The sequence below is a fragment of the Physella acuta genome, unplaced genomic scaffold (genome assembly GCF_028476545.2).
Source record: "Physella acuta isolate Inbredline_101_S28 unplaced genomic scaffold, ASM2847654v3 ptg000525l, whole genome shotgun sequence".
Classification (NCBI taxonomy): Eukaryota; Metazoa; Mollusca; class Gastropoda; family Physidae; genus Physella; species Physella acuta.
Genome location: NW_026732044.1, coordinates 167,713 through 195,298, shown reverse-complemented (window position 1 = coordinate 195,298; position 27,586 = coordinate 167,713). Strand labels below are relative to the sequence as shown.

The 27,586-nt window shown below is 35.9% G+C and overlaps 1 protein-coding gene across 3 annotated transcripts; it reads right to left on the bottom strand.

Moving 5' to 3' along the window:
• Window positions 1-675: 675 nt before the first annotated feature.
• On the bottom strand, window positions 676-27,195 carry LOC131945124 (cyclin-dependent kinase 12). Of its 3 annotated transcripts, none has more exons than XM_059306123.1 (9): window positions 27,097-27,195; window positions 7,642-7,735; window positions 6,420-6,634; window positions 6,097-6,160; window positions 4,200-5,925; window positions 2,842-3,037; window positions 1,946-2,198; window positions 1,523-1,666; window positions 676-1,195 (listed from the first exon to the last, which is right to left on the bottom strand). In XM_059306123.1, exons 2-9 carry the CDS (start codon window positions 7,726-7,728, stop codon window positions 1,070-1,072), a joined length of 2,811 nt encoding a protein of 936 aa, XP_059162106.1. In that variant the 5' UTR covers window positions 7,729-7,735; window positions 27,097-27,195; the 3' UTR covers window positions 676-1,069. The 3 variants fall into 3 exon arrangements, with proteins under 3 accessions (XP_059162106.1, XP_059162108.1, XP_059162105.1); XM_059306125.1 differs by lacking the exon at window positions 27,097-27,195 and adding an exon at window positions 26,777-26,808; XM_059306122.1 differs by lacking the exon at window positions 27,097-27,195 and adding an exon at window positions 8,330-8,398.
• Between the last annotated feature and the right edge of the window lie 391 nt (window positions 27,196-27,586).

Below are 27,586 nucleotides of genomic sequence, written 5' to 3'. Positions count from 1 at the left end.
TTTAGATTAAATTACTTCCCCTTGTAAAACTTAAGTGCATTTCAAAATGCTGCCAAGTTTAAATGATGTACACATTTCCTCTTGAATTGAAACATACATTATATAATTCAATGTTTATTAATAAAAAATTCAATAAAAAGTTACATTTTACAGAAGAAAAAAAACAAAAACAACATAATTACAGTAGTTTAGCATATAAAAAAGTATAATCATATAGAGAAACATTTCTTGTTTCAGTCAGTCAAGTTGTTTACAAGAGAAAAAAAAATAGCAGAAATAAAATATTGAAAGAAATCACAGGATAAAAGTAAGGAAACACAATTCCAATGGAACTTTGTAATTTACATAAGGGATTTGACCCCCTTTGCCCTATATTTTGCGAAAACAATAAATATGGCGTCAAAGTGACGCTGTTAAATATACCCTGTATGGTAGGCAGCTGAAAGGCTGAAGAAAGATAACAAACTGATAGAACAAATGGCTTCTGTTCCATGTAGTGAGAGAAATGTCATTATCTCCTTTAACAGAATAGTTCTAGTAGCTCCAAAAGGCAAAAAACAAAAAATATAAGAAAATAAAATTTAAAGAGTTTCCTGTATCATGTAAGAATAATCCAATCATTTAGACAGACACAGAATTTCTCTTAAAAAGATCAGAAATTGAGTATATATATATATATATATATATATATATATATATATATATATATATATATATATATATATATGGCTTCCCCAGAACCAGGCTGTTCTTACTCCATTTTTCAATTCATTCCAGATTTATACATTTTGTTTGAAATTCACCAATGCAATGATGGTAAAAATATTTGTGGTCATATTATTTCACAAAGTGTTTAATACAAACATTTTAAGGAAAACAAAACTTTAAAGCGTTGTTGTAAATATTATTACAAAAGTGGAATTAGAACAGTCTGGTTCTGCGAAAGAGATATTTGTAAATAATTTTTAAAATATTTAATCGGTTTTTGATAGATCAGGTAAAGATTTCAGCTAGGAAAAAAAAAAATTGCATTCTAAAGCCATTGAAGCAAGCATTGAAAAAAAGATATCTAGTGCGTTATATAATTCTTGTAATTCTTGAGCTTCTTAAACTGGTGGCGTATTTCATAAATAAAGTCCGAGGGTTGAACCACGATGGAGATCTCCCTGCCTACAGCTGACAGACGGAGGTCAATCTGCAGGGAAAAAAATGTCAGGTTGCTCGTAAGTAACTGTAAAAATATACCTTAGATCTTAAATATATTCAAATAAAATAAAATATTTATATTTATTAAAGTAGTTTTTTTCAGTGAACATAAAAAACAACAGTGTCATACAGCATTTACTAAGAAAAGGAACTCATAGAAACTATTCTTTCATTTCACTGATAATAATATGCTGAGTGTTCATCTATCCACATTAAAATTAGTCATAACTTAATAATTCAATTATACTTGACAAATCTAAATGAACTCAAACTGTAACGTTAAAAAAAAAACAACCAAGGATTTGTGTCAACTTACTTCACAATCCTTAAAAAACAGACTGAGTGGCCTATTGTTGATTTCTGTGATGAACCAGTTGCACCGCTTGACACCGTAAGCACTTGGTGCGTACTGGGTGAGGCCATGCTGAGCTGCCAGACCATTAGGGTCTACATAGATAATCTAGGGATAAAAATAAGGATTCATTTTAATATTTGGCTAAATAATGAAACAAAGTTGTAATTTTAAAAGATTTAACTTTAAGTGCTTAACTGTAAAATGAACATTACATATGAAATATGCTCAAATAAAATCTGTAAAAATTCATCAAATGACATATTAATACACCCTTAATAACTATTTGTTATAAAATATTAATTATAAATTAAAACAGATTAAGTAGAACTGAGAAGCCTTGATGACCAAGTATTTAGCTAGTACTAGTTAACTGGGCTGACATACCTCACCAGTGCCTCCATTTCTCTTTAACCCCAAGCTCTGCCCCTCCACACTGCGATGGATGGCAAACACCTTGGCATAGGGCATCCTGTGCAGCATGATCTCAGTCTTGGAGGCTGAGGCATTCGGCTGCCGCAGCAGTTTCTGGGCCATCTCCACGGAGGTGACCCTGACATTGTTGACACTGAACACCAGGTCACCCACGTGAAGCTTCCCATGCAGGCTGGGGAAATCTTTCTGGTTCCATCCAGCAATGCTGTGTGGGAGATTCAAGAGGATGAAGTTACACAAGTAAGTGTTTATTGACGACAATGGCATTTTCATGTAGTTTATTCTCTTCAAAATAAATCTTTGCGAGATTCAAGAAGATGGAGTTACACAACTAAGTGTTTATTAAAGACAATGCCATTTTTAAGTATTCAATTACATCTTTGGAAAATTCAAATAGATAATTTCATACAACTAAACTTTTGAAAGATTTGAAGTAGATAATTCATATTTAAGTAGATAATTCTATAAAACTAAATATTTACAATTTTCAAGTAGATAAATGTATACAAACTAATCTTTGAAAGATTCATGTAGATAAGTCTAAATAACTAGTAAATGTTAGGGTGCTGAAGACAACCATAATAAAACTAATGATACTTAAATGCATTAAAGATTCAAACAGCTTTACAAATTCAAAACTTATAAGAAAAAAAAAAAGAAAAAATTAGAACTAGTTATATAATTATTTTAAATTAAAAAAAAATGTGGAAATTGGAAGTAGATGTTTAGTTATTCTTATGAAAATGTTACAAATATTTTTTAAAGTGATTTTATGGCTTATGGAGAAAAAAATTACTAATTCTAGGAAATTGATTTTCTGCTCAAGTAGGGTTACAGCAATTACTCACCATGGGAAGTTGTTCCACTCCACCAAAGCCAGGCCGAAGCAGGACTTGTGAGTGAGCTGCACGGTGACGCTGGGCTGGTTGATCTCCGTCTGCAGGATCTCGACCTGGGTCTGTTTGAGGGAGACCACGGTGTGCAGGCTGTGGGACCTGTCAATCAGCATCTTCTGCGACAGGCCGGACAGGTTACTGCTGGTCACTGGTGAACAAAAAGGTGACACTTTTTACTCAGGGTGTGAACCAAAGGTGACACTTTTTACTTGGGGTGGGATAATTAGCAGGGTAGGAGAAGAGTGGATCTGTTTCTATACCCCCCACCTCCTGCACTAAAATGAATTGTATGGTCACTACTACACAAACCCGCTGCCATTAATTCCCAAACTTAAGTCAGGTACACATTTCATCTGTGCAAACTACTACTATTTTAGCTGAGGTGAATCTTTTAAGAATAGTTTGTATTAAAGATTTAAATTCTAGTTTATGGGTATTCAAGTATCAGCCCAAACACACTGTCTAATAACTCTTTCAAAACAAGAATCACAAACTAACTTAAAATATGAGCTGTTTAATTTATATCACAAGGCATAAGATATGATTAATTGCAGATTAGCACAAGCATCTAATTAAACTTGACTTAAACTCTACTGCTCTGTGGTCTTTCCAGTAATAATAACCAAAGAATACCCCATTTCATCTTGACTATAATTTGATCTAGACAAATTCCAGCAAAGTTATAGCATAAAATATGCAAGTTTAAAGACTGTTTCAAAATGATAAAACTGAGTAATAAAAATTGTGCAACAAAATGTAGTTTACACATGGTGATCAATTAGATTTTTAAAAACACAACAGAGATTTTAAGATAATAATTTTCTCTAGACACTATACTTGCTGATGGCAATACTTAATTAATAAATTAGCTAAGCTATGAAAGAAGATAAAAAGATGGAATTATTCAAACTTATTTATTAGCAAGTTTTTTTTAATACAGAAAATAAGAATGATCAATAAAATATTAGACAACCGTCTTGTTAATTAGAAGATGAAATTTGATAGATAATGTGAAATATGATCCATAAAAAAATCATATCTACGCATTTAAATAATTATTATTATCTTCAAGAAAGGGATGACAAACTATGTATTAAATCTAATTGGGAAAAACTCATGTTTTAAATGAAACAGAACATAGGTATGTAACATGCTGAACTTAACACTATAGAAGAAAAAGATTGAATATTTGTATTCAACAGTTAGGAAATAAGGTTTTCAAGTAAGATTAAAAATAATGACAATCATCTATAGGGCAAAGTGAAATTATTTTTGACAAAATGAAAACTTAACGTGGAGTTTACTCTTACCTATATCTTGCAGCTTTGTTTCATCTGAGGTCTCTTCCTTCTTGTGGATGCTATCCTCTGCAGGAGACATATCCAGGGAGTTACTGTGTCCGGTCAGCTGAGGACGCTTGATGTAAAAGCTCTGAGAGTTTCTGGAGGGGAGGGCGGGGGGTTGGCAGTCACTGGGAATACTGTTGCTGTGGTGTAGTGCGGATGATCGTCTTGGCGGCATGGGTGGGCAGTGACTAGCACTGGGTGGGTGGGACTTGCGGAAAGATTCAGACCCCTTTTTACGTGGAAGTGGGAGGGGCGGCGCCACACTCAGGTCGTCTAAGTATTTAGCGTGCTTGGAGGACGTCGACGTCTTTCCTTTGGGGTATGTTTTAAAATCTGAACTGAAGTTCTTTGCTTTTGAGCTTTGTTTTCTCGTCGGGAGGGAGTCGTTGCGGGGCGGGAGAGGTGGGATGGCAGGAATGGGCGGAGCCATTGTGTCTGGTGGCTCAATGTCATCGCACATGGGACCCCAGAAGTTTTCATTCTCGTCCTTGGAGGACTTTGGCCCGGCTGGCTTGTCTGGGTAGGTGAGAGGGAATGCTTTGCTGGTCTTGTCATGAGACTTTGTCTCAGTGTTGTTGTCCTTACACACAGCAGTCTGTATCAACAGTGGGTACTCGTCGTCAATGTCATCAAGGACAAAGTCCCCGTTGTGCTTGAAGCTTTCGGGGACGTTGACGAAAATTTCATTGTCAAAGGGCGACAGGTGATCAGAGCCGTTGGATAACGACCCAGGTGGGGAGTCGCTCTTTTTAGGTAACCCCCGGCGGGGCATCGGCGTCGGTTTTGAAGAAGGGCTGCCAACAAGCATTTCGTTTCTCTCCAAGCCAATGCCAGAATCTGTAAAAATACTCCCAGGCAGCTCGGAGTAACAGTTCTCCACCGAGTTGGAGTCGCTGAATACGTTATCCAAATCTTGGAAACTGGACACTGGAGAGCTATGCCCAGAGTTAGTTGGCGACCCTGACAAACGAGCGACTGTCCGTTTTGGACTTTTGACGGGCGTGGACATGGATTTCAAGAGTCGGATAGGGCTCTGATGAGAGATTTGACTGGAGTCGAAATAAGCGTTGTTTGAGAACCCAGGGTTCTCCTTCAGGTGAGCAGGGGACGACGTGTGCTGCCGCGAGTCATGGGACTCTTCCGGGATTTTATGCTGGGATTTCTCAAAGTTCTTGGCTTTCCGTGCCTCCCGCAGCTGGGCGATAATCTCAGGGGAGACAAAGTCGCTGTCGTTGCTGCTCCCCGTGTCAGGGTGCTGCAGGGGGGAGGAGTGGCTCTCAGATCTCTCCTGCTGTTCTTCAGCTTTCTGTTTAATAGCCCGACCGGGTGTCAGTATGGGTCGTGTTGGTAGCGGGGGCGGCGACTCGGTGAGTATCCTTTGTACAGATGGTTTATGAGTGGACGGGGACGAGGGGGGTTGGACTGACGATACAGACGACTGCCCTGAAGATGACCGCTGGGCTAAGGGTGAGTTTTTAGGTGTAAGACTAGGCCTATCAGAGCGTATATCTGCTGGGCTTAGGAAGCCGAAACCCCCAGGTCCACCGTTGGTGCTTGTCCCTTCAGAAATCTTTACGGCCGTTGCCGAAGTCATAGTTTCTGGTTCCAAGTCATCCTGAAAGTCTTTATTGGGCTTTGATTTTTGTATGACTGCGGGACATATTGAGTAAACGTGATCAACAACTTCTTGCTGGAAATAAAAAATTGAAAAGACAGCATTAAAAATTTGTATAGAAACATTCTTATTTTGATAACATTCTTTATGGTAAAATAAACAAAACGTTCTGAAAAAGCTTCATAGAAATCTCCATGAATGGATTTTTTTAAAAAGTGGTTTAAGTAAATGGTTTACTGGCCATACCTTCAAAACTCCAAGACGAATAAGACTTGCTTCAACCTCGTTAACCCATTCAACCATTTGAGTTCTGGAAATGAAGCATACTTTAATAAAAATGAGTTTTGGGAGAAAAAAAAACCAGTTTAAAAAAAAAAAAATAATAATTATATGAATGGAGTAAGCATTAGCAAGAATACAGTTTAATTAAGAAAATATCACTACGACAGATCTTTTTCTTGACAGCAGAGTCCCACCCTGACTTGAAACCAGATCTGTAACTACTACCCAAATCTAACAAAATACAAACCATCCCACTATTATTAACACAAGCGCCAAAGTCCACCCACCTGGATGATGCGACCAGTTCAATGACCCTATCTGGACACACAATACAAAATGACGGAGGGTTGGTGTTGCCCATAGACTTGACATTGTGGCAACCAGAGAGGTTGAAAGAGTTGATGGGTTGCTGGGAGAAGACGTCCAGCTCACTGTCGTAGTACTCCAGGAAGGGAATGCCTTGTCTAATGGTAAACACAAACCACTTGTTGCTGTCATTTCTCTGAAAGTGGAGAGTATAAAATGGAGGTATTGTCATAGATGGTAGTGTTATACTTGGTACAGTTATAGTCATACAAGGTAGAGTTATAGTCATACATGGTTGAGATATACATACATGGTACACTTATAGTCATACATGGCATAGTTTTAGTATTACAGGGTAGTTAGTCATACATGGTAGAGCTATAGTCATACATGGTAGAGATATACATACATGGTACACTTACAGTCATACATGGCATAGTTTTAGTATTACAGGGTAGTTAGTCATACAAGGTAGAGTTATAGTCATACATGGTACAGTTATAGTCATACAAGGTAGAGTTATAGTCATACATGTTAGAGTTATAGTCATACATGATAGAGATATACATACATGGTACACTTATAGTCATACATGGCATAGTTTTAGTATTACAGGGTAGTTAGTCATACATGGTAGAGTTTTAGTCATACATGGTACAGTTATAGTCATACAAGGTAGGGTCATGTCAAACAAAAGTGATAGGACTAAGGTAGAATTGGCCAACCAATAATGCAGAATGTAGTTCTTATAATTCAGTGGATTAAGAATATGAATTGTATTTAGGTGTATTAAGTTAGTTTGAATTATAAAGTTATATATAGTAAGTTAAGAAGATTTAACAGAATGATAATTAGTCATTCTTCATAATGGGATCCAAAGATATAGTTAGACAACTAAGAATATTGACTATAAAGTTATATACAGTTATTTAGGAAGATGAGACAAACATAGTTTTATATATATATATATATATATATATATATATATATACATATATACAAATATAAATTCAATTTAAAAAACAGAAAGTAGAATATAATGTTCAGCCAATGCAAGGTCAATTTTTAAATAAAGAAATTGTACACTTGTGTTGCTATACAAACTTAAAAGTATTTAAGTAAAAACCCAAAGAAAAACCCAATACAATTGGATTTTCCATACTTCTTGTTTTCTAAAAAAAAAAAGATTGACCATGTACTTACTCTGAAAAATCCTGATATGCGGCTTGATCCTGTGCTCCCTTTCTTCAAATAACCTTGCTTGACCACATTCTCCACTAGATGGGCCATTTTAGTTCTGAGAAAACAAACGATTAAACAGTGAGATATCAGTTGGGGGAGGGGGAGGGAACCCACCAGGTAACATCAAACCTAGCTCCTAGTCCCCATGTCATGTTTAAATACAGTTCCTCATACACATTGTTCAAACATAAAGCAGACAAAAAGAACTGGTTGATTTTAGTTTGATCAAGTGAAAAATTAAAACAGGTTTAACAACTACAGCAAAGACACATTGTATTAAATATAGATTGATATTAATATTTATTAACAGCAAGCAAGGTGGGATGTTTTTTCTATTACATGCCTACCATTGTGCTTTGTTTTTTTTTTGTGATTTATGCTGTTGCTTATAAAGTACTGGAGAAAACCTGAACTGAAGTTCCTTACACTGAACTGCCCTATCAAAAAACCTTATCAACATAGGCTTAAAATGTCAGACCGACACAGCGCTTAGTCAACCGATACATTCCGATTTTTTTGTAACTTCATGCTTTGTTTAATGTTTAAGCAGTTGAAAGAGTGTATACATAACACATACACATATATCCAACACACTGGACTTAGGCCTATATAAAATCAAATAACATACACAGCTGTGGTTTGCACATACCTTGGCATAATCTCTAACGATAGTCCATGACTGGAACCTTAATCCACAAGTAAGTAAAATAGGTACTATGGACCAGTATTAGGAACCATTCACTGTAGCTATTGGTAGGGAATTGACATAGTATATTTATTATTGCACTACACAACGCTATGAAAAAGTCCTACAGCACAGAGATAAACCACACCATAGACTAGGTGTAGATATACAGCTCGCCTCAACACTCGACGAACTCGTCAGGAAACACCGAGCACTATGGCGAGGGTGGGCTCCCCTGAATGACAACTCGAGAGTTATCTATCGCACGTCTGCCATCAACCGGCTGACAACACACTAAGCGTGGAGGAAGTAAATTACAACACACGGGCCGCATGACGTAGCTGGCCAATTGTTTCCCCGCACCCCACTTGGGTAACAGTGAAAGCCCGGGACTTATTGCCTTCTCTGTGTACTTTTACAACGTGTGGCTTATGGCCCTTGGGGTTGAGTTATAGCCCTTGGGTACGTACGAGTAGACACCGGATAGATATTTAACCCAAAAGAAATGGAAAACGAAAAATCCGAATACTTTCTTGTTCAGGGTTACTGACACTCTTTCAAAAGATAAAGTCTAACTACAGATACTTTTTACTTTGTAATACAATAACACGTCCAATAACAAATAAATAGATCTTACTTTTAAGAAATATAAAGGCCTACTTAAAAAAAAATTAAAACGGACCATTTGTGCACATTAACAGACCATGGTGATACGGTGTGATCGGATGGTAGAGCGCACGACTACTAACCCAAAAGTCTCGACTTCAGATCCCGAACCCGAGTCTGTATGAGTTCACCCATCTCTTATTTGTACGTGAGCAGCATTAGGGAAAAGAAGATAAGGTAGCTGGACACAGATAGCGGTCACCACACTTTCCTTCTGTATACTGAGGGCACTGAAACAGATAAACTCTACTTCATCTACCCCGTGTCTTGGCCAAGACCGGGAAAAGATGAAAAACTGACAGGGGCACGATGAACTGACAATGACATACCCGAGCTCAAATACTTCTCAGTACGGACAGTCCTAGAGTCAGGAGCAGTATGGAAAATATGGCAGCATTCTATCATTAGCCGTAATGAGTAGCACATGTACCACATACTGACTCTAGCAGACATCATATCACATATGTGTTAAGGTAATATGAATGTACACATATTGAAAGAAAAAGAAGTATTGTGGTGGGGGAAAAAACAATTGGTAGATCAATGCAGAATCTTTTCGTATTTTTATCTCTCCATTGCCGGTTAGTGCCAGGGATAGGTTGTGTCAATTAATGGACTTGAGCCAGGTTTATGATAATTTATGGTAAAGATAATAACAATAGATTTGATGTAACCAACTGGTTTTTATTTTATAATTACGTAATCACAGACCGGTCTGTCTATAGGTGAAAATTACAAGCAGCTTATCGACGTTTTTATGTCTACAAATTGGGGGAGGTAAGGACAGAACGTAAGTATCCGTGCGCTCTACCATTCGACCACGCCCGCTCCCGTATAATGAAAAACATCTCTAATTTCCCAGAAGACGCGACCTTTTTATAAAACCAGACGGCCAGACAGCTAAATGATGACATCATTCCCTAGTCATGCAGCTAAAAGTTGACCGTATCCACTAGCAAACAAGATCAGACCAGCTAAATGATGACATCATTCCCTAGTCATGAAGCTAAAAGTTGACCGTATCCACTAGCAAACAAGATCAGACCAGCTAAATGATGACATCATTCCCTAGTCATGAAGCTAAAAGTTGACCGTATCCACTAGCAAACAAGATCAGACCAGCTAAACCATGATCGCTTCCACCATGCTTACAGCTAAACCACAACCTAACCCATTGAGCAAGTAGCTAAACATGACCTCTACCACCAAGCATACAGCTGCACAATGATCTCTTACATCAAGCTTACAGCTACACCAAGCATACAGCTAAACTGATCTCACACCAAGCATACAGCTAGACTATGACTTCTTACATCAAGCAAACAGCTACACCAAGCATACAGCTAAATTATGACCTCCTCCACCAAGCATACAGTTCAACTATGACCCCTTCCAAACATGGAGCTAAGCCATGATCCCTTCCACCAAACATACCTACATTATAACATACCCCATTCTCCCGATTTATACACACTGACCCATTTCGTGACAGTCTCTTCAATAGCCAGCTATAATTAGATCTACTCGGCGCTTTTAACCGTCAGACAACCAGTGGTTCCCCCGCATCACATGTGACCAGATGTGACACAATAACCACGTGATAACCACCACACATCTGTTGGAAACAGCAAAACCGCCTCACACCAGCATCCATATAACAACCGTACCATTAAAAAACCAAAGACCATCCCCTAACCTAAACACAAACACCTAAAACGAGCTGAGGCGAACTTAAACACAACGAGAACCGGTGATAGAGTTGGCCATTGTGTGGATGAGTCGACAAGTGGTGCTGGGTTGTGTTTTGTGCTAGTCAAGTGGCACATGTCACGTGTGTTCTAGTATTGTGAATAAAATACGTCCCTGCCTAACACTAGATCAATGGTGATTGACACCACGTTTTGAAGGCGCCACGTTTTTTAAATACGTAACATGTTTACACTCCATACATGCAAACCAATCGATTTGTATTACGATTTGAATGCTAACAGGATTACACTTATAAAAATATCAATTAAAAAACAGATAAATAACACGGGTGACAACTTATCGTTATGGAATAATACTATCCGCTATGGGACATGGTTTCAGCTTTATAGTTATACACATATATTTTTTTAACTTTTAAACCAATTCTATTTACCTCCCCTGGTCCAAACGTGCTAGTTAAATTAATGGTATCAACTAAAGGGAAGCAACCCTTCTGTGTTGCAACTGTCCCACAGAGATCAGATGACGATTTTCGGGGATTACCTCCCTATTAACGCGCCGTTACACAAATAGTTGTGCAATTTCACCCCCCCCACGCCTAATAAACATATATTATAGGTTTACAACCCCAACCCCCATATTCTTAAGATATTCTAGGGTTCCCCCAACCTCATATTATGAACACATATATAGGATTACATGATACAAGACAGTCGCATTCAAACCATCAACATTATATGACGTGGTTAAAAAACGAACAGGAACAAGCATCTAATAATATCCGACGTGATTAAATAAAAAACAGGAACAAGCATCTAATAAGCTTAACGTTAATACCTGTTACATAATACAGTGGTGTGGTGGATTATGGGAAACCTCTGCGGACTGAACTCGATGTCATCCATTACCATTCTCATACACATAGAAATGACCCAAAATGCTTGGACACCCTATGAAAGGAGTTAATGTTCCTATCGATCTGAATTACTCACCTAGCCAATTACAAGATTAAGGCTAGGCTTGGGGATGGTGCTAGTGTAGCGCCAAGGTATACACGCAGACAATGTTAGTTAGCTACAACTAGGTAGTCCAAACTGAAATTAACTATTGATTGCAGACTTCTGGAGTGAGTATGTCATGAAAGAACTTTTAATTGTAAGGTCTATGCCACAAATTTTATAAAAATATCTCAATAAATAAAAAAGTTATGCGATTTTTAAAAAAGCAAAATTTGGTAAAAAACTGATTTTCAAAAAGTGCCATTTTTGAGAACCCATATTTTTTAAACTAAATAACATAGAAGTGTGGAAATAGGTAAAGTTGCTGCAAAGTTTGTAATATATATGCCCAATTTTTTTCAGTCATCTAAAATGAGTCTTTCTAAGGTAAAAAAATAATTGAAAATGACAAAAATGCGTTTTGGTCACTTTTATTTTCATAAAAAAAAAAATTCAATTTTTTTTTTTTTTTGCTTTGGAATAACTCTAAAATTATTGTGTTGGTAACATCGACGTGGAAAAATGTGTTAATTATTTTCAAAAATCACATGAGTTAAAATATTATTTTAAAAAATACCACAGTTATCTAGTGCAGGAGAAACAGAATCAAAATTTAGTAGAGTAAATGTAATGTAATGTAATTTAATAAAGACGTGATGCCTACAAGTGATGCAGCAGTTGATGCCACATGCTTTGGTTTCTTTTCAAACCTGATAACTGCTTTGGGGGAACAGTTTTGGGGGAACATCTTTGTACGTCTTGTTTCCCTCAACCTTGATCTTGTGGAGCATCAAGAGTAAGTAATATGTTTTGGGAATTGTAGGGGGGAGGGGGGGAGTGGGGTCTTGGCCTTCTTCCCTTCCCTTGTAAGGAAAGTTCTGGATAGGCCACCGTAAATGTCTCCAGCTATGGAACGAACAATTGATTTAGTGATTAATAAAATATAATTAAATTTACTACTAGCCTATTGTGTAGGCCTACTATTTGTCCTATGACTATAACTGGAAACATATGAAAAAGCCTGAAAACACCTTTTTGTTAAAAGTAATTTATATTTTTTATATATATTTTTAAGAGTAATTCTACTGAATGAAATTTGAAATAATCGTTGCTTGTCCCACAATGGTTGAGATATCCAATGATGAAGATGCCATACTGTGGTTCTCAACATCCTATAGGACAACTTAACTGTCCTTCATTGTTACTATTATATGCATATAAAATAAATAAATAATGAGAAATACTACTAGTACTACTTACACTTACAACTAATATAACATTTAAAACTAAGTCACAACATGTACAATCTTAATAAATTGCACAACCATCTAAAAATTGATCTGGTACATTTTATTAAGGAGACTGGCGCAGACCATTTCACATTATTCAGCAGGGGAATCAGAATCAGAGTGCACAACAGAAAATAAAAAAATTAATCACATTAGTCCTTAAAATTTAGTGTCTTTTGTTTTAAATAAATCGATAAAAATGTATAGTTATTATAATTATACATTTCTTTTGTGTTTCATTAATATTTTATAAGTATTTAACCTTCGTTCCCTGTAAATAATTGAGTTCGTCCACATAGTAACCAAGATAGTCTGGTGGCCATTTTGAATTTGTCGATTCATAATTTTGACGTGATAGTCCAGATAAACTGTAGTAATACGACCCTATCATTGATCCCAGTCAATAGATTTTAAAGAATTAGTAAACACTAGCATCTAATAGTTAAGTGCATCCATATTTTAAGTCCCTAGAATGTCCTGAATTAAATAGCTTCACGTCTAAACACACCCTGTGTACAAGCGTAGTTCACACGCTAAAACCGTGGACTTGAAGCGTTCAAATTTACATTAATAACGTGTACTAATTAAACCAAACTGACATTCAAACTTAAAATTCATTTATTAAAATGGAAATGAAACTTTAAAAATGATACTTACAACTTGTTTGAAGGCTCTAGCAAGGGTAAAACTAAAATCCGTTTAGCATCATCGGTCGTCAACCTTTAAAACCGTTCGGCGAGCAACTTACTCGGGGCTGAAAGTCGACTCGAGGGTTATATGTTTATTGGGGGTACGGCTTCGCGACCGTAAATCAGAAATACTTGAATTTACAACACAAAGTAGTTATAAAACTGAACTTTACATCGGTGTAAAAATTGAAACAGAATTAGTTTGTTTCCGTGTATATATCGTCATTTAAAGTTTAAAATCTGTATTTTTTAAATGAAATAAACAAGTTATTTTTTCAATTTATACATCAAACGATAGCCTAGAATTCGATCTTTAAAATGACATTAAGATTATGCTTCTACGATGCTTCGTCGCGAAGCCGCGACCAAATAAAACAGTGTGGGGTCGATCGGTACACGCAAAACGGTGAAATTTGTTGACGTAACTGATACTTTTCAAACAAATATAAAACACATTCAGACATGTGTTACAGATATAAAAATACCAGATTACGACAGATAAAGACTTAAACTTTATTGACATATAATTTTTATTCTTATAGGACAACTAGAAGTAGTGAAATTTTTTTTTTGAAAACCGCAAAAACTGACCCTAAAACGCACTTTTTCGCCAGTTTGGACTACCTACTACAACAGTAGGCTATGGTAGTGTTGATGGCTATGTTTTATGTGTTTTTTTTTTTTAACAACTGGGGTCAGTGGGATGGGTGGGAGAGGATGTTTTCGCTACACTGGTTCAATGTAAACACGTTTCCCAGTCATTAGCAGTTATGATTGTGTTGAGATATTTTGTGAGATAAATCATTATAAAGTATCTGGAGATATCATTTGTTCTGGGGTAATCTGGCGATGAATTATTATTCCTGTCACTAAAATATTCTGTCACTGAGATATTCTGTCACTGAGATATTCTGTCACTGAGATAATATGCCGTTGATATATTTTGTCACTGAGATATTCTGTAACTGAGATAATAAGTCGCTCAGATTTTTTATCACTTGAGATATATTGTCACTCACTGAGATATGAGATTATCTGTAACTGAAATATTCTGTCACCGTGATAATAAGTCATTCAGATTTTTTGTCACTTGAGATATATTATCACTGAGATAATATGTCTTTGAGATATTTTGTCACTGAGATAATGTTGGTGATTTTTTTATGTCCAGATTTATTTAGCTGTTAGAGCTTTTGTCTCGAGACCTTTCGGCTTTAACATGTATTAGTCCTGTGATACTTTGTCTTGACGCCAATAGACAGACCATCCCCCCTCCAAATCCAACGGAAATGTGTACCAGTCGCGTGTACATGTACATAAATACAACGTAACAACCCCCACCTACACGTGTACATGTACATAAATACAACGTAACACCCCCCCCCCCCCCAACCGGAACTGCACAGAGAATCAACCGGTGGTTGTTCCCCTTTATTCCTTTTAGAGAGCATTGACCTGAAATGTTTTTATTTTTGTTTCGTCGTTTGCATGCGTAATCGTTCGAATTTTTCACCAATCGTAAGGACGTTTAAGGTGACTCTAAAGCAACGCGTGCGTGACATAACGTCACAACACGCAGGTGATTCACTGAACGAGACGACAGGTATTTTAAAACGGGCTTCCTTTTTTTTTATTAGACGTACCTACACGTTGATGATAACGATAATCTAATCCCACGGATCAGGTTTAGGATTAGCTTAAAACACGGATTAACGTCATCATTAAAAGTTAGATGACGATGGTATCGTTAGCGATGGAGCAAGTTTTCCAGCAAGTAGATAAGGCTAATAGACAAATACGTATACTCAGATTATCAACAAAGAGCAACTCCTTTTAAATAATTAATTTTAAAAAAGCTAATTTATGGTCAATCTCCCCTCTCCCCTCCCTACCCACTACCATAAAAGGACATTATTTTTTTCTTTCTTCAAAAGACCAAAAACAACCTCCCGTCAAATCAGCAAACGCATTACGCAAGTAGGTCGGCCCCTCAAACAATGAAGCTGATCGCGACATACCGTGACCTAATCGCCGTCGCGAAGCTTCCACCCGGTCAATGGCTTTTTGGCCCTCGCGCGGACCCCGGGCATGACGCGGCGCGGGCATGTGCACATGCAGGTCGGAAACAAAGCAGGGGGAGGGGCCACATGCGCGCAGGTCGCTCGTGAGACCGAACAACGCGAGGACAGGCCGTAAAAAAAAAAGAAAAAAAAAACATTTCATTAATGGGACTGCATATTTTGAGGCGGTATTGCGTCATGTCTATTTTTAACATCGGAAACTGGGTCAGACAAAAAAAAATTTTCAACCATTGGAGAGGCAGAAAGCAAATCGATGCAACGAAAGCCTTGGCCCGATAATGCATGTGATCGTTTTATTACATCACTGGGCGATATAATTATGTGACATGCATTGCGAGTCTACCTGGAGTCTATGTAGCAGGATTCACTTGAAGGTTTGGGGGGGGGGGGGCTATGTACTGGGCATTAAGAACACAATATATTCTCTCCCTCTCTAAATAGGCCCTAAGTATTGTTATTTTTAATTTAAAAAAAAACCCAGCACACAAAAAGAGTAAAGGAACACACTGTCAAATGCAGAATTTCGGCAGCGTCCATCCCACCAGACAAAAAAATGAATTAAAAAATATGGACAATAGATAATTTAACACCCATCTGGCATGAGAATAATGTCTGCAAGAAACCTTTGTCATAGGTAGTGCATGTAATTTAATTACAGTAAAAAGTTAATGCCAGAATAATGACTGCAAGAAACCTTGGTCATAGGTAGTGCATGTAATTTAATTACAGTAAAGGGTTAATGCCAGAATAATGTCTGCAAGAAACATTGGTCATAGGTAGTGCATGTAATTTAATTACAGTAAAGGGTTAATGCCAGAATAATGTCCGCAAGAAACATTGGTCATAGGTAGTGCATGCAATTCAATTACACTAAAGGGCTAATGCCTATTCTATTTGGAGCAACTGCACACATTTTTTAATTTCGCACTTTACAAACTAGGCAAAAGAAAACAAATGGACGAAGTTGTGAATAATCTCGAAATAGTGCAAAAATTACTTTGAAAAATCTGGCGCGATGTTGTTAAAATAAATTTGGTTATAAAAAACTTGACTTAGATTTTTGACGGAATTTATTTAAGATGTAGTGGATGTTTTGGTATTTTCGGTAAGTAAACACAATTTTTAAAAAGGTAAAAACAAGTTGGTTGTTTACATATTTTATCACACAAAATGAGACAATTGTGTCTGAACTAAGCCATGTTGTTTAAAAACAATATTTTTTTATTTAAAAATTGTATCAGCAAAGTTTTGAGTTCAAATTACTCTTGAATTTTTTTTATGAAGTGAGGTTTACAGAATATCGATCGGGAGTTCTGGTACAGCCAATCAACGTTTGGCTTACGAAAGTAAAACTACGGGTGATAACAGGCTTAATGAAAACTAATAGAAATGTAGCTTTAAAATACAAAAAAAAAAGTATTTTCAAGTTCTCTGGGTTTGCTATTTTTATAACATTGATTTTAAAAACTTAAAATTTCTGAATTATTTTCAGGTTTAACTTAAAAAAGAAATGTTTATGACCGCTTTGATTGCAAATCTAAAAAGTAAAATTTAAATCTAAAGTAAAACACGTTTCTTTTTTATCCATGTCAACAGTAATGGTTGAACCCAACTGGCCAAACACCTCCATTTATCTGTTTAAACAAAGGTTGCGACATGTACCTATTTATTTTGACAAATCTAGCTATAGATGTACAACGTTACAGTTACAGTGTAACAATCTTAAAAAGGCCACTATTCGATTGTATATCAAACATTTTTAAATGTCTGAAGAAAAAAAAATCAAAAGCATTAAAAAATAAATAAAGACGTAATACAAACATGCAATATCGCACACATTTATTTTTTGTAAAAAGGGGGATAACTACACGGAACAAAGTTAACTCTCTTGAGGCGGTAGTCTAACACTACATCGCCACAAGAAATTCTTGCCACGTCTAACAATGTCTGCAGTAAAGCTGTGGGGGGTTAACACCACGTGTCCTTGTTGAAATCAAACAATGGTGAGAGGCGAGTTTGACGTCACGGCCAAGTCAGACGGGGGAGTGACGAAAGCATGTCACAAAGGGGGTCACGGCTGTTTGGGGTCAAATCTGTTAGGGATGAGGGCAAAGTTGTTGTGAAGGGGGAGGGGACGAGTCGCCACAAAGACTACGAACGTCAAACGTTTTGAGAGATGTGGGAATAATATTATACCAGTACGAAAAGTATGTTGTATACGTCAGAAACAAATCGACAAATGACAATTCATAGACTACTGCGTGTATTGCTAGCGTCACAAAGTAAAAAAAAAAAAACAAATAAAACGACATGTAATAAACGTTAATGAAACACAAAACAGAAAAAATTACTTCTGCTAGGTTTTAGGCTGGTTTCGGATAGGATAAGAGTTTCTTCCAGGCATCTTTTAGAGGGGGCAGAGCCCCCCCCCCCCCCCGGGAACGAAATGAAATTTATATGGAAAATATATACTTTTAACTGTGTCCGCCCCCCCCCCCCCTTCCCGGAGAAAAAAGTCTGGAAGAAACACTGGATATGATTAGGCTTGGGAAGTTCGTCTATTCTAGCATTGTAGTAGGTTGCATTAGGTCAGTGTGTGAGTGTGTGTGTGTCTGGGGGGGGGGGGGGCTTAATGCTCTTAAGCATGCAAAATTTGTAGCTTTACGAATTCAACGTTTTAAAATGGCTAATATACACAGCGAAACAAACGCACCCTCCTCGCTAGTCAATGTTGGTGTTTCACTTAGGAAATTGTGCTAGTGATCGTGTATAGTGGTTAAGTACAGAAAAAAGTATATATATAGTATAGTATAGTATATACAGCTGAATAAAGTGGCTGTATACACAGAAAGGTCTCCTCAATTATCTCCAACATCATCTATCTCATGAGTTTTCTTTCCTGGAAACAACAACAAAACATAAAGTACAAGTTTTAACCCAAAAACCACAAACACAATAAACACCAACATAATGACAAAAAAACCTATAGGACACCATGAAGACAGAAAATCTCATGATTCATACAAGGCATATCTCATCAAAACTTGACTACAAGTGGAAACACTTATTACCATGGGATGATGAAAAGATACAAACTCACTCACAATTCAACTCTTTTGACTTATTACAGTTTTGAAATCAGATTTAGAATCTGTTTTTTTGTGTGTGTCCATTGACTAACTGACTACAAAGAGAAAAATAAAATGAAAGTCAATTTCTTGTAATGACAACACAGCTACACATATGACTCATTCTTAACAGTACAGGGCCACTTAAATCTTATAAACACATTAATGTTTAGATAAAAAAAATGAGTTAAATAAAATACTGTTACAGTATACATTTTTTAAACTCTCATCAAAGCTGAAGGGATATCTTGTTTATCAAATAGCTCATGAAACATCAAACTATTCAAAATGCATCTGGAACTAAAAAACTATTCAAAATGCATTTGAAACTAAAAACTATTCCAAAATGCATTTGTAACTAAAAATTATTCAAAATGCATTTGCAACTAAAAACTATTCAAAATGCATTTGTAACTAAAAATTATTCAAAATGCATTTGTAACTAAAAATTATTCAAAATGCATTTGCAACTAAAAACTATTCAAAATGCATTTGTAACTAAATACTATTCAAAATGCATTTGTATCTAAAAACTATTCAAAAATGCATTTGTATCTAAAAACTATTCAAAAATGCATTTGTAACTAAAAACTATTCAAAATGCATTTGTAACTAAAAACTATTCAAAATGCATTTGTAACTAAATACTATTCAAAATGCATTTGTATCTAAATACTATTCAAAATACATTTGTATCTAAAAACTGTTCAAAATACATTTATAACTAAAAACTATCGAAAATGCATCTGGGACAAAAACTACCAGAAATGCACGTAGACAACAGTGTAAATTCAAGATTGGGTGAACAGTTGCAAAGCTACAGACATATCAATCAACACACACTTCAAACAAGCTGCGCACGGTTGTTACATATGACTCAAATGTGACACCAAAGTACAGAAATAGAAACGTATGAAGTGGAGCCCTCATTCACCCACAATGAACAATGGAGTGATACCAATCTCCCTGCAGCATTGGTGTGTGCTACCATCTAAAAAATTCACAATTCTACAATACACATGCTGCACTTACACTCTGTATTATGAATTGGTCTGCACATAAACACTTTGAGCTTAGGCTGAATAGTTAAGTGGTTGGTTATTAAAACTTGTTAAAAATGTATCCTAGTTTTTAGCTTAGTGGAAGGAGAGGTAACATAGCATCAATGCTAGTTAAAAGGCGGGGTGGGGGAGTATAGATACAATAAAACTAGACTCTTATGTTTTTCTTTATAAGAATGTTATTGATATTGAGATTTTAAAACAGAAATAATTTATATTTTCTGATGCAATGCAGTGAAAATCTGACAGTCATGGCATGATGGTTACAGTTTTATGATGTTGATTGTAAAATGAGATTACTAATCGTGATGTTGATAGCTGTAAACAAAAAAAGTAAAATAACAACTAATAGTTATGCAACTTTTACTTAGGCCTACTGTTTAATCTGTTAAAAAAGGACCTTTCCCAAATGGAAGAGTGGACTAGTGGTAACTAGGTGTAGGCTAAAGGTCTGCCTAATAGTTTCGATATGTAGAATTGACAATATTATTCATTATAAAAAATAACAGAGTTCATTTGTTAGGCTGTCTCAATAAATTTAAATTACTTTATAACGCATTAGCATTCTCCATTGCAAAGTTTAATTTTTACAAGTTAAAAACCATAACAATTAAGGCAAAAAATATATTTTTGTGGGGGCTAAAAAAATTCAGTAACAAAAAACTCATATGTGGAAAATATCCAGAAAAATAGTGCTCATCTCTTAAGTTGTACAAGGTTTTCTTTCATTCTATGGCTTCATTATTTTCTAAATGTTTTTAATTGTATGCATTTGTATTAATTCTTATGAATCAATCAATGTTAAAACCTATATCTTTGTGTAATATGCATACATGATACATAAATAATTACTTGAAAAATGTATTTAACTTGCTCTGTACAAAGATGTAGTATTCTATAAAATATTAGCAATGAAGTCAGCTAGTTAAAAATAGAAGTTTTAGTTATACTACTTTTTCTCTAAACTGGCATGGTTAAATTTCTAAAAATTTTTGCAGACTTCTCATTTACATATTTTGGCACCAATAGGATTCACATATGAAATTGCTGTTCTGTTTTAAAGTGACTATTGCCATATGATAATAATGCATAGGCTTCATAATAAATAGGCCGATGGTTTCATAGGCTACTAAAATAGTAATACATTTACATGTCACATTGAAATTTACTAGATATCTAGATCTACCAAGCTTGACGCTAGTAACGCCAGAGGCGTAGCTAGGGGAGGGCGGGGAGGGCGGCCGCCCCGGGCGCCGACCCTAGGGGGGCGCCAAAAGGGGTAAAAAATTATTTTAAAAGCTCATTTTAAACTGCAGTTTTGAATAATAAACAGTCAGAGTAAAGAAATTTAACGGCTGAGAGCCTTTGCATACTGATTTAACTGTTTTCTACCTTGATTGCTAACAGTAAAACATATATCCTTAAGAAACAGTGACCGGAAAAACCGCTTTCCAGCTTTCCTAGATTGGGGGGGGGGGGGGGGGGGCACTTTTTCGAAGACTAAATTCAGAAAAATTCAATCCGGATTAAGGAATAAATAACCGATATCACTCAGAAAAGAAACTCATTGAACTAAAGCGTATTTTACGATTGTGTTACATAAAAAAAGAGTTGACAAAATCCGATCGTGAATCATAAGAGTCGGCTGTGTGTCTTGACCTACGCGGAAGCCCAGAGACTGAATTACCGAACCTCTCGGGTTCGATGGAACCCACTGTTCTAAGCTCTTTTGATTTTCTTCTTTTTATTCGTTTCGGCTTCCTAAAGAACATAAGCGTAGGAAACACTTCGTCAACTCATTTTTATGAAGATCGAACCCTAAAATCCAGCCTCCCCTTCTCTATTTCAAACGACTTCCTTCAGGAATTATTTCGTCTTTTTTTCTTCCTCTTTCCCCCTGGACTTCACACAAGCACCTGCATAGTGATGTTATTTTTTGTCTTCCTCGTATTGTGTCCTAACCGCCATCTTTTCATTCTCCACTGTCTTTAACCTAGCTACGAGCCATACAGTAAAAGATACATCATATTTAGCTATAGAACCTGTTTGAATTTTTTTGACAATGCATTTGAATTCCACATCGACTTAGAATGTTAATACGCATTTTATCGTATTCCATTGTGAACAATAATTTGCTATTGTATGTCAATTGTATGACCTTAATCTAACAAACTTAAAATCCAAATATGTACTAGAGGTCTATATCAAAACAGAGACTGTTCCAAAGATAAAATATAAAAAGAAAATCATACAGCGTAATTATTTTTTCCAGACTGCCCACATACACACACATACACACACACACACACACACATATATATATATATATATATATATATATATATATATATATATATATATATATATATATATATATATATATATATATATATATATATATATATATATATATATATATATATATATATAGGATATAGGTCCTATATGGGGGGCGCCAAACTGAAAATTCGCCCCGGGCGCCATGAGGGGTCGCTACGCCTCTGAGTAACGCTTGTAGTAAATTAGCTATGTCTATGTAACTGTAGGTTCTATTTTGTAACTGTAGGTAGCTAGATCTAGAAATCTAATTAGTAGTTAGATTTCTAGTAGGTTATGATTATTATGATATGAAGTTATGAGTATGAATGTTATTTTATTTAGTTTATTAGTTTGTAGCCTAACTGAGCCTAACACTCAGTAGTGTAGTGTAGTGTAGTTAAATTTAAAACACTTCTGGCTGAAGCAAAAATTATGAAGAAGATCAACATTACATTCTTATGATTCTAGTTGTGATAAGTCAGGTAAATCTGAACAATCTAGATCTAGACTTAGATCTAGAATTTATAGTTGGGGGTGGTAATCTATCGTTTTAGTTTTAGCGTAATCAATTCGGTCGTCACTAGTAATGTAGGGATAAGGTAACTAATAAATATGACTTAAATATGAATATATCTTTGCATATTCTACTAAAATACTAAAGATAATTGAATATTAAACCACATTTAAGGGTTAAATCAATAAAAATGTCATAAAATTAAGGTTTAACAACGATGTTCCAGATACTAAATTTGCTATTAAAAACAGCGGCCATCTTAAGAAAATATTATTTTGAGTCATTTCCCTTTAATTTCTATTTGTATGGAAAAGTATAGACGATTGTCTTGTGTTTAAATATAAAGCATGTGTTTTTTTTTTCATTCTGCCCTTTAAAAAATTTAATTGAATGAAAATAACATCAGTTCTAGAATTATTATTATGAGATGCAAGTTTTATACTTTAAGAAACTCCCTATTTTTATAAAGCTACCACTACATATCTAATGTTTATTTAAATATTAGTTTGAGTTGATTGTTATTGTTTGTGTTATTGTTTGCTATTTTCATGCTTTTTCCCTTTAATTAGTGATTTAATCATATATGACGTCACGTTTTTTGACATCTCTTCACCTTAACCTCCCCCCCCTCCCCCATTTTCGCCGTCACGAAATAGTCGTAATGTCGAAAATTACCTTTTTGCCCTTCCTGTTATTACTGTTAAAAAGTCAAGCCATAATTCGAACGAAAAAGAATTGTTTCAGCATTTTTGTATTAGGCCAAATACATAACGTTTCACATTTCTTACCCCTCCCCTTTCCCGCGTAAAACGTCGTCTCAAAACCAGTTACTCCACTCCTTAAGTGCGTGATGTCATTTATGGTAGATGTCAAGTCCTAACCTCCAATACACATTTTGAACAACCTTTGTTGTCAAAATGTTGATACCAAATACCCAAAATGAGAAATATGGGGTTGTCCATAAACGATGTCACATATGCTATTCTAATGTGACGTCAATTTACGTAGGAATGCAATTTATGACCTATAATGAAAGGGTGATCGGGGTGGGGGTGAGTGACGTCAATTATGGAAGACTTCTATAAAGCTGTGCTCAATGAAAATGAGGAACATAAAGTGTTCGTTTTCATGCATACCTTTGCTCATAACGAATGATCATAACTATTGCAAGCCTGTTGTCCTAAGCGGTGTTAAACAACCTCAGCACACCATCCCCGCCAAAAAGGGCCTGCCACTAAATGCCTACCGACGAAAATAGGCCGCACTACATTGACTCGGAATGAAATAACTTCTGACAATAAGGCTCAAACCAACTAGCTCCTGGCAACGATATTCGACAAGAATCCGACAATTATTGGCTTGCAGGTAAAATTGGACAAAACAGCAAGTTTCGCGACATGGGGCAAAACAAAAGATCAACCCTTAATAAGACAGCAGCTAATGTAAAAAGCCAGAGCTCAGTATAGGCTTGAGTATAATATAGTACTAGCAGTGGACAGCATCTAAGACGGTGCATTAGGAATACGGCAGTCGGCTAAACGCCCGAGTCCGACGATGTCTGAACATCAAGTTTGTCTTTTATGAAGTGCGGAGGCCGCTGTGTCACGGGCATTTTAGAGCCGAACGTCTCAGGGCAGCAGGTTGCAGAAATTAAAAGCACGTGAATTTGTAGAGTAGAGGGAGCACCGCATACCACTGTGTAATAAATTAAACACCAATATAATTTACCGTACTAAAGTCATTTAGATCTATTCTTCAGACTAAACGTCGCTAAAGTCTCAACGCCATAGTGCCTGATTTGACTTTTTTTTAATTACGCGGTATCTCTTTCTTTAACATTAGCCTAATGACAAATGACGTCACGCGAACTTGGTGACGTTGTGCTAAGTGGGGGATGAAACGTCGGGATTCAGAAAAATGACGTATTTCTTTTTTTTTAACAGACGAATAAGTGATAGATTCTAATTTTCCTACGAACTATAGGTTGATCTAGTTTTTTTTTCTAGAGGGAGATATCACTATATAGTGGGTGTTTTTTGTTTTTGTAATAATGGATGGTGGGGATGGGTAAGCATCGACTACTGAACAAATATAAAACTGATGAAAGCAGAAGGCAAAGAAAAAAAAACATGTGGTATTCGGATGTAACTAATTAAAATGTAAAACTATTTTTATAAACACAATAATCTTAATTCAGAAAAAGTGTAGGCCTAAGACCAATATCTACAGACAAAATAAACAACTAGGCTTAAATGGATCACCCATAAACAGTGCCGGCGCCAGGTTATTTAGCGCCCTAGGCAAAACTTAATAAAAGCGCCCCCCCCCCTCTTTTGTATGCCCCCGTATTATCAGAGGCATAGCAACCCTTCCCGGCGCCCGGGGACAAGCTTACGATTTGCACCCCTCCCCCCCCTCAAACTTTCAATTTGTTTGTCCAACCCATTTTGGCGCCCCCCCCCCCACTACGGACAGCGCCCTAGGCGACAGCCTAATTCGCCTTACAGGTAGCGCCGGTCCTGTCCATAAACGACGTCATACTTTTCCCGATGAATTCCCTTTCCCCCAATCGTCGCTAAAAGCAAGATGTTGATTTAATATCATTTCGCAGTTCTACTATACCCGAACGCGTAAACACAATTTCTAACGAAAACGAATATATTCATCATTTTTTAAAAAAATATTTTACACCGTCCCATATTTTGAGTCCAACGTCATTTATGAGGAATATGGACGACCTAATAATTGACAAGTTAAGGGGTCATCCATAAATGACGTCACGCTTTTTTAATACGATTTTTACCTCCCCTCCCCCCCCCCCGTCACAAAAAGTCAGACCCCCCCCCCTAAAATGACGTCACACATCAGCCTACACCCCCCCACCCCCCTCAAAATTGCAGTTGATTTTTTTTTTAAACATCGATATTTTTCCAAAATCTTGTCTGAAATATGTCAAAATATAGTATTTTAATCAATTTCTATTATAATTTATTAAAACTGTTTTTTTTAAAAGCTAAATAATGTCTAAAATTCGTTTTCTAGCTTTTCTTATCTATAAAGCAAAAGTGTGACGTAGCACCATCTGAACCCCCCTCCCCGTCATCACACATCGTCACAAAATTACCGACCCCCCCCCTCCCCCCTACGATTGTGACGTCATTTATGGACGACCCCCTAATCAGTACAAAAGGGTTTAGTAAATGTTGGACCTCCCAAAATTTTTTGAGATCTTGGATGTACATACATACATAGCCTTCATTTCACTTGAAAATGAAATTAAAGATAAGAAGACGGCTCTCTGTCTTACTTATATTAAACAAGACAGGTATTATATTAAACAACAAAGTCAACACAATATACATACGAATAGACATTTTTATCCAGGGAAACTACTCTAAATTTTATTTGGAAAGATGGCCGCTGTTTTTGTTCTACTAATATTTATCTCAAACACCTAGTTTAAAGTTAGTTTCATGTTATTTAAATTGTTTTGGTCACTTTTTGTTATTTTAAATCAATTATCTGTGATATTTTGTAAAATTTGACTTAAATAAACTTATTTAAACAAATATATTCATCAGCTACCTCTCCCGCACATTACTATTGCAGCCGAATTGATTACGCTAAAACGATAGATTACCGTTGGGGGTGGGGGGAGGGGGACACTTGACTTATTTTTAAAAGTAAAACAACAACAGTTTACTTTACATTACAGTCGAGTCAGGGGAGACTACAGTAGGCAGCATACTAATTTAAAATTTAGATGGATAGGGCCTAGCTGTAGCTAGTTAGCTACAAATAGCTAGGCCCTAATTATTAAATTAATAATTAAATCTAGCTAACTACATACAACTACGCCTACAATTTAATAATATGTAAATCTAGACGTCAATACTCTATTTTATTTAGATCTAGTATTTAGAAAGATCTAGATCTAGATTCAAGTCTGAACTTACACATTTCAATTATATTATTTGTAGTTCTAGATTAATCTAGATCTATGCCAATCTATGCAGTCTAGTCTCGGCTTATCTCTTTTATTACGGTAAGTCTAAATGTATAAACTGCAGAATTTGGCAAGTAACCTAAAAAACGTAAATAAAAGACTACACTACACCACAGACTAAAACCAAAAGTAAAGTTAGATTTTCAGAAAACAAAATCGTAGACCAATAATTTGGAATAACTTCAATAAGCAAATAAAACTAATTTATTAATTATTAAATAATATACCTATTAAATTATTAACAAATAATAAATAAATAAATAAGCTTACCAAAATGACAGAAAATTCACATCAATCAAGACATGGTTGCAGTGTAAATCCAACCAATGCTCTGGCCGTGGCTGTCAACCAACATTGAAGTAATGAGGAGAAAAACTTGGTTTGTTGTTATTTTCAGCCAGCTCCAGCTGACGTATTCTTACTTCCGGGTCATGGAAAAATCACAGAGGATTTTAATCTCTGGATGGGATGGCAACGACGCCGCCGCCATATTTGCATTCAAAAAGTCTTAATTAATTCGTTTTTGTTAATTTTTGACCTAATTAATTTTTTACATGCCTATGCTTATGACAAATATATGGTTCCATTTTAAAACAACGGACACTTTCGTATATTTATGAAAGTAATCTAGTACGTTATGAATATTTCGACCCATCCTTCTTTTGAAAATCTATTAGTAAATAATTACTAATTAGTACTAATTAGTACCCTATTAGACTTAGTTTAATAGTTAGACCTAACGAATGATTATTAATCTAAA

Excerpts from the sequence above, each read along its gene's own strand:
- LOC131945124 (XM_059306122.1), bottom strand. Across the intron at positions 6,635-7,641 it reads GCATATCAGGATTTTTCAGA|AGAAATGACAGCAACAAGTG; the intron begins GTAAGTACATGG and ends CTCCACTTTCAG. Across the intron at positions 2,199-2,841 it reads GAGTGGAACAACTTCCCATG|CATTGCTGGATGGAACCAGA; the intron begins GTGAGTAATTGC and ends TCTCCCACACAG.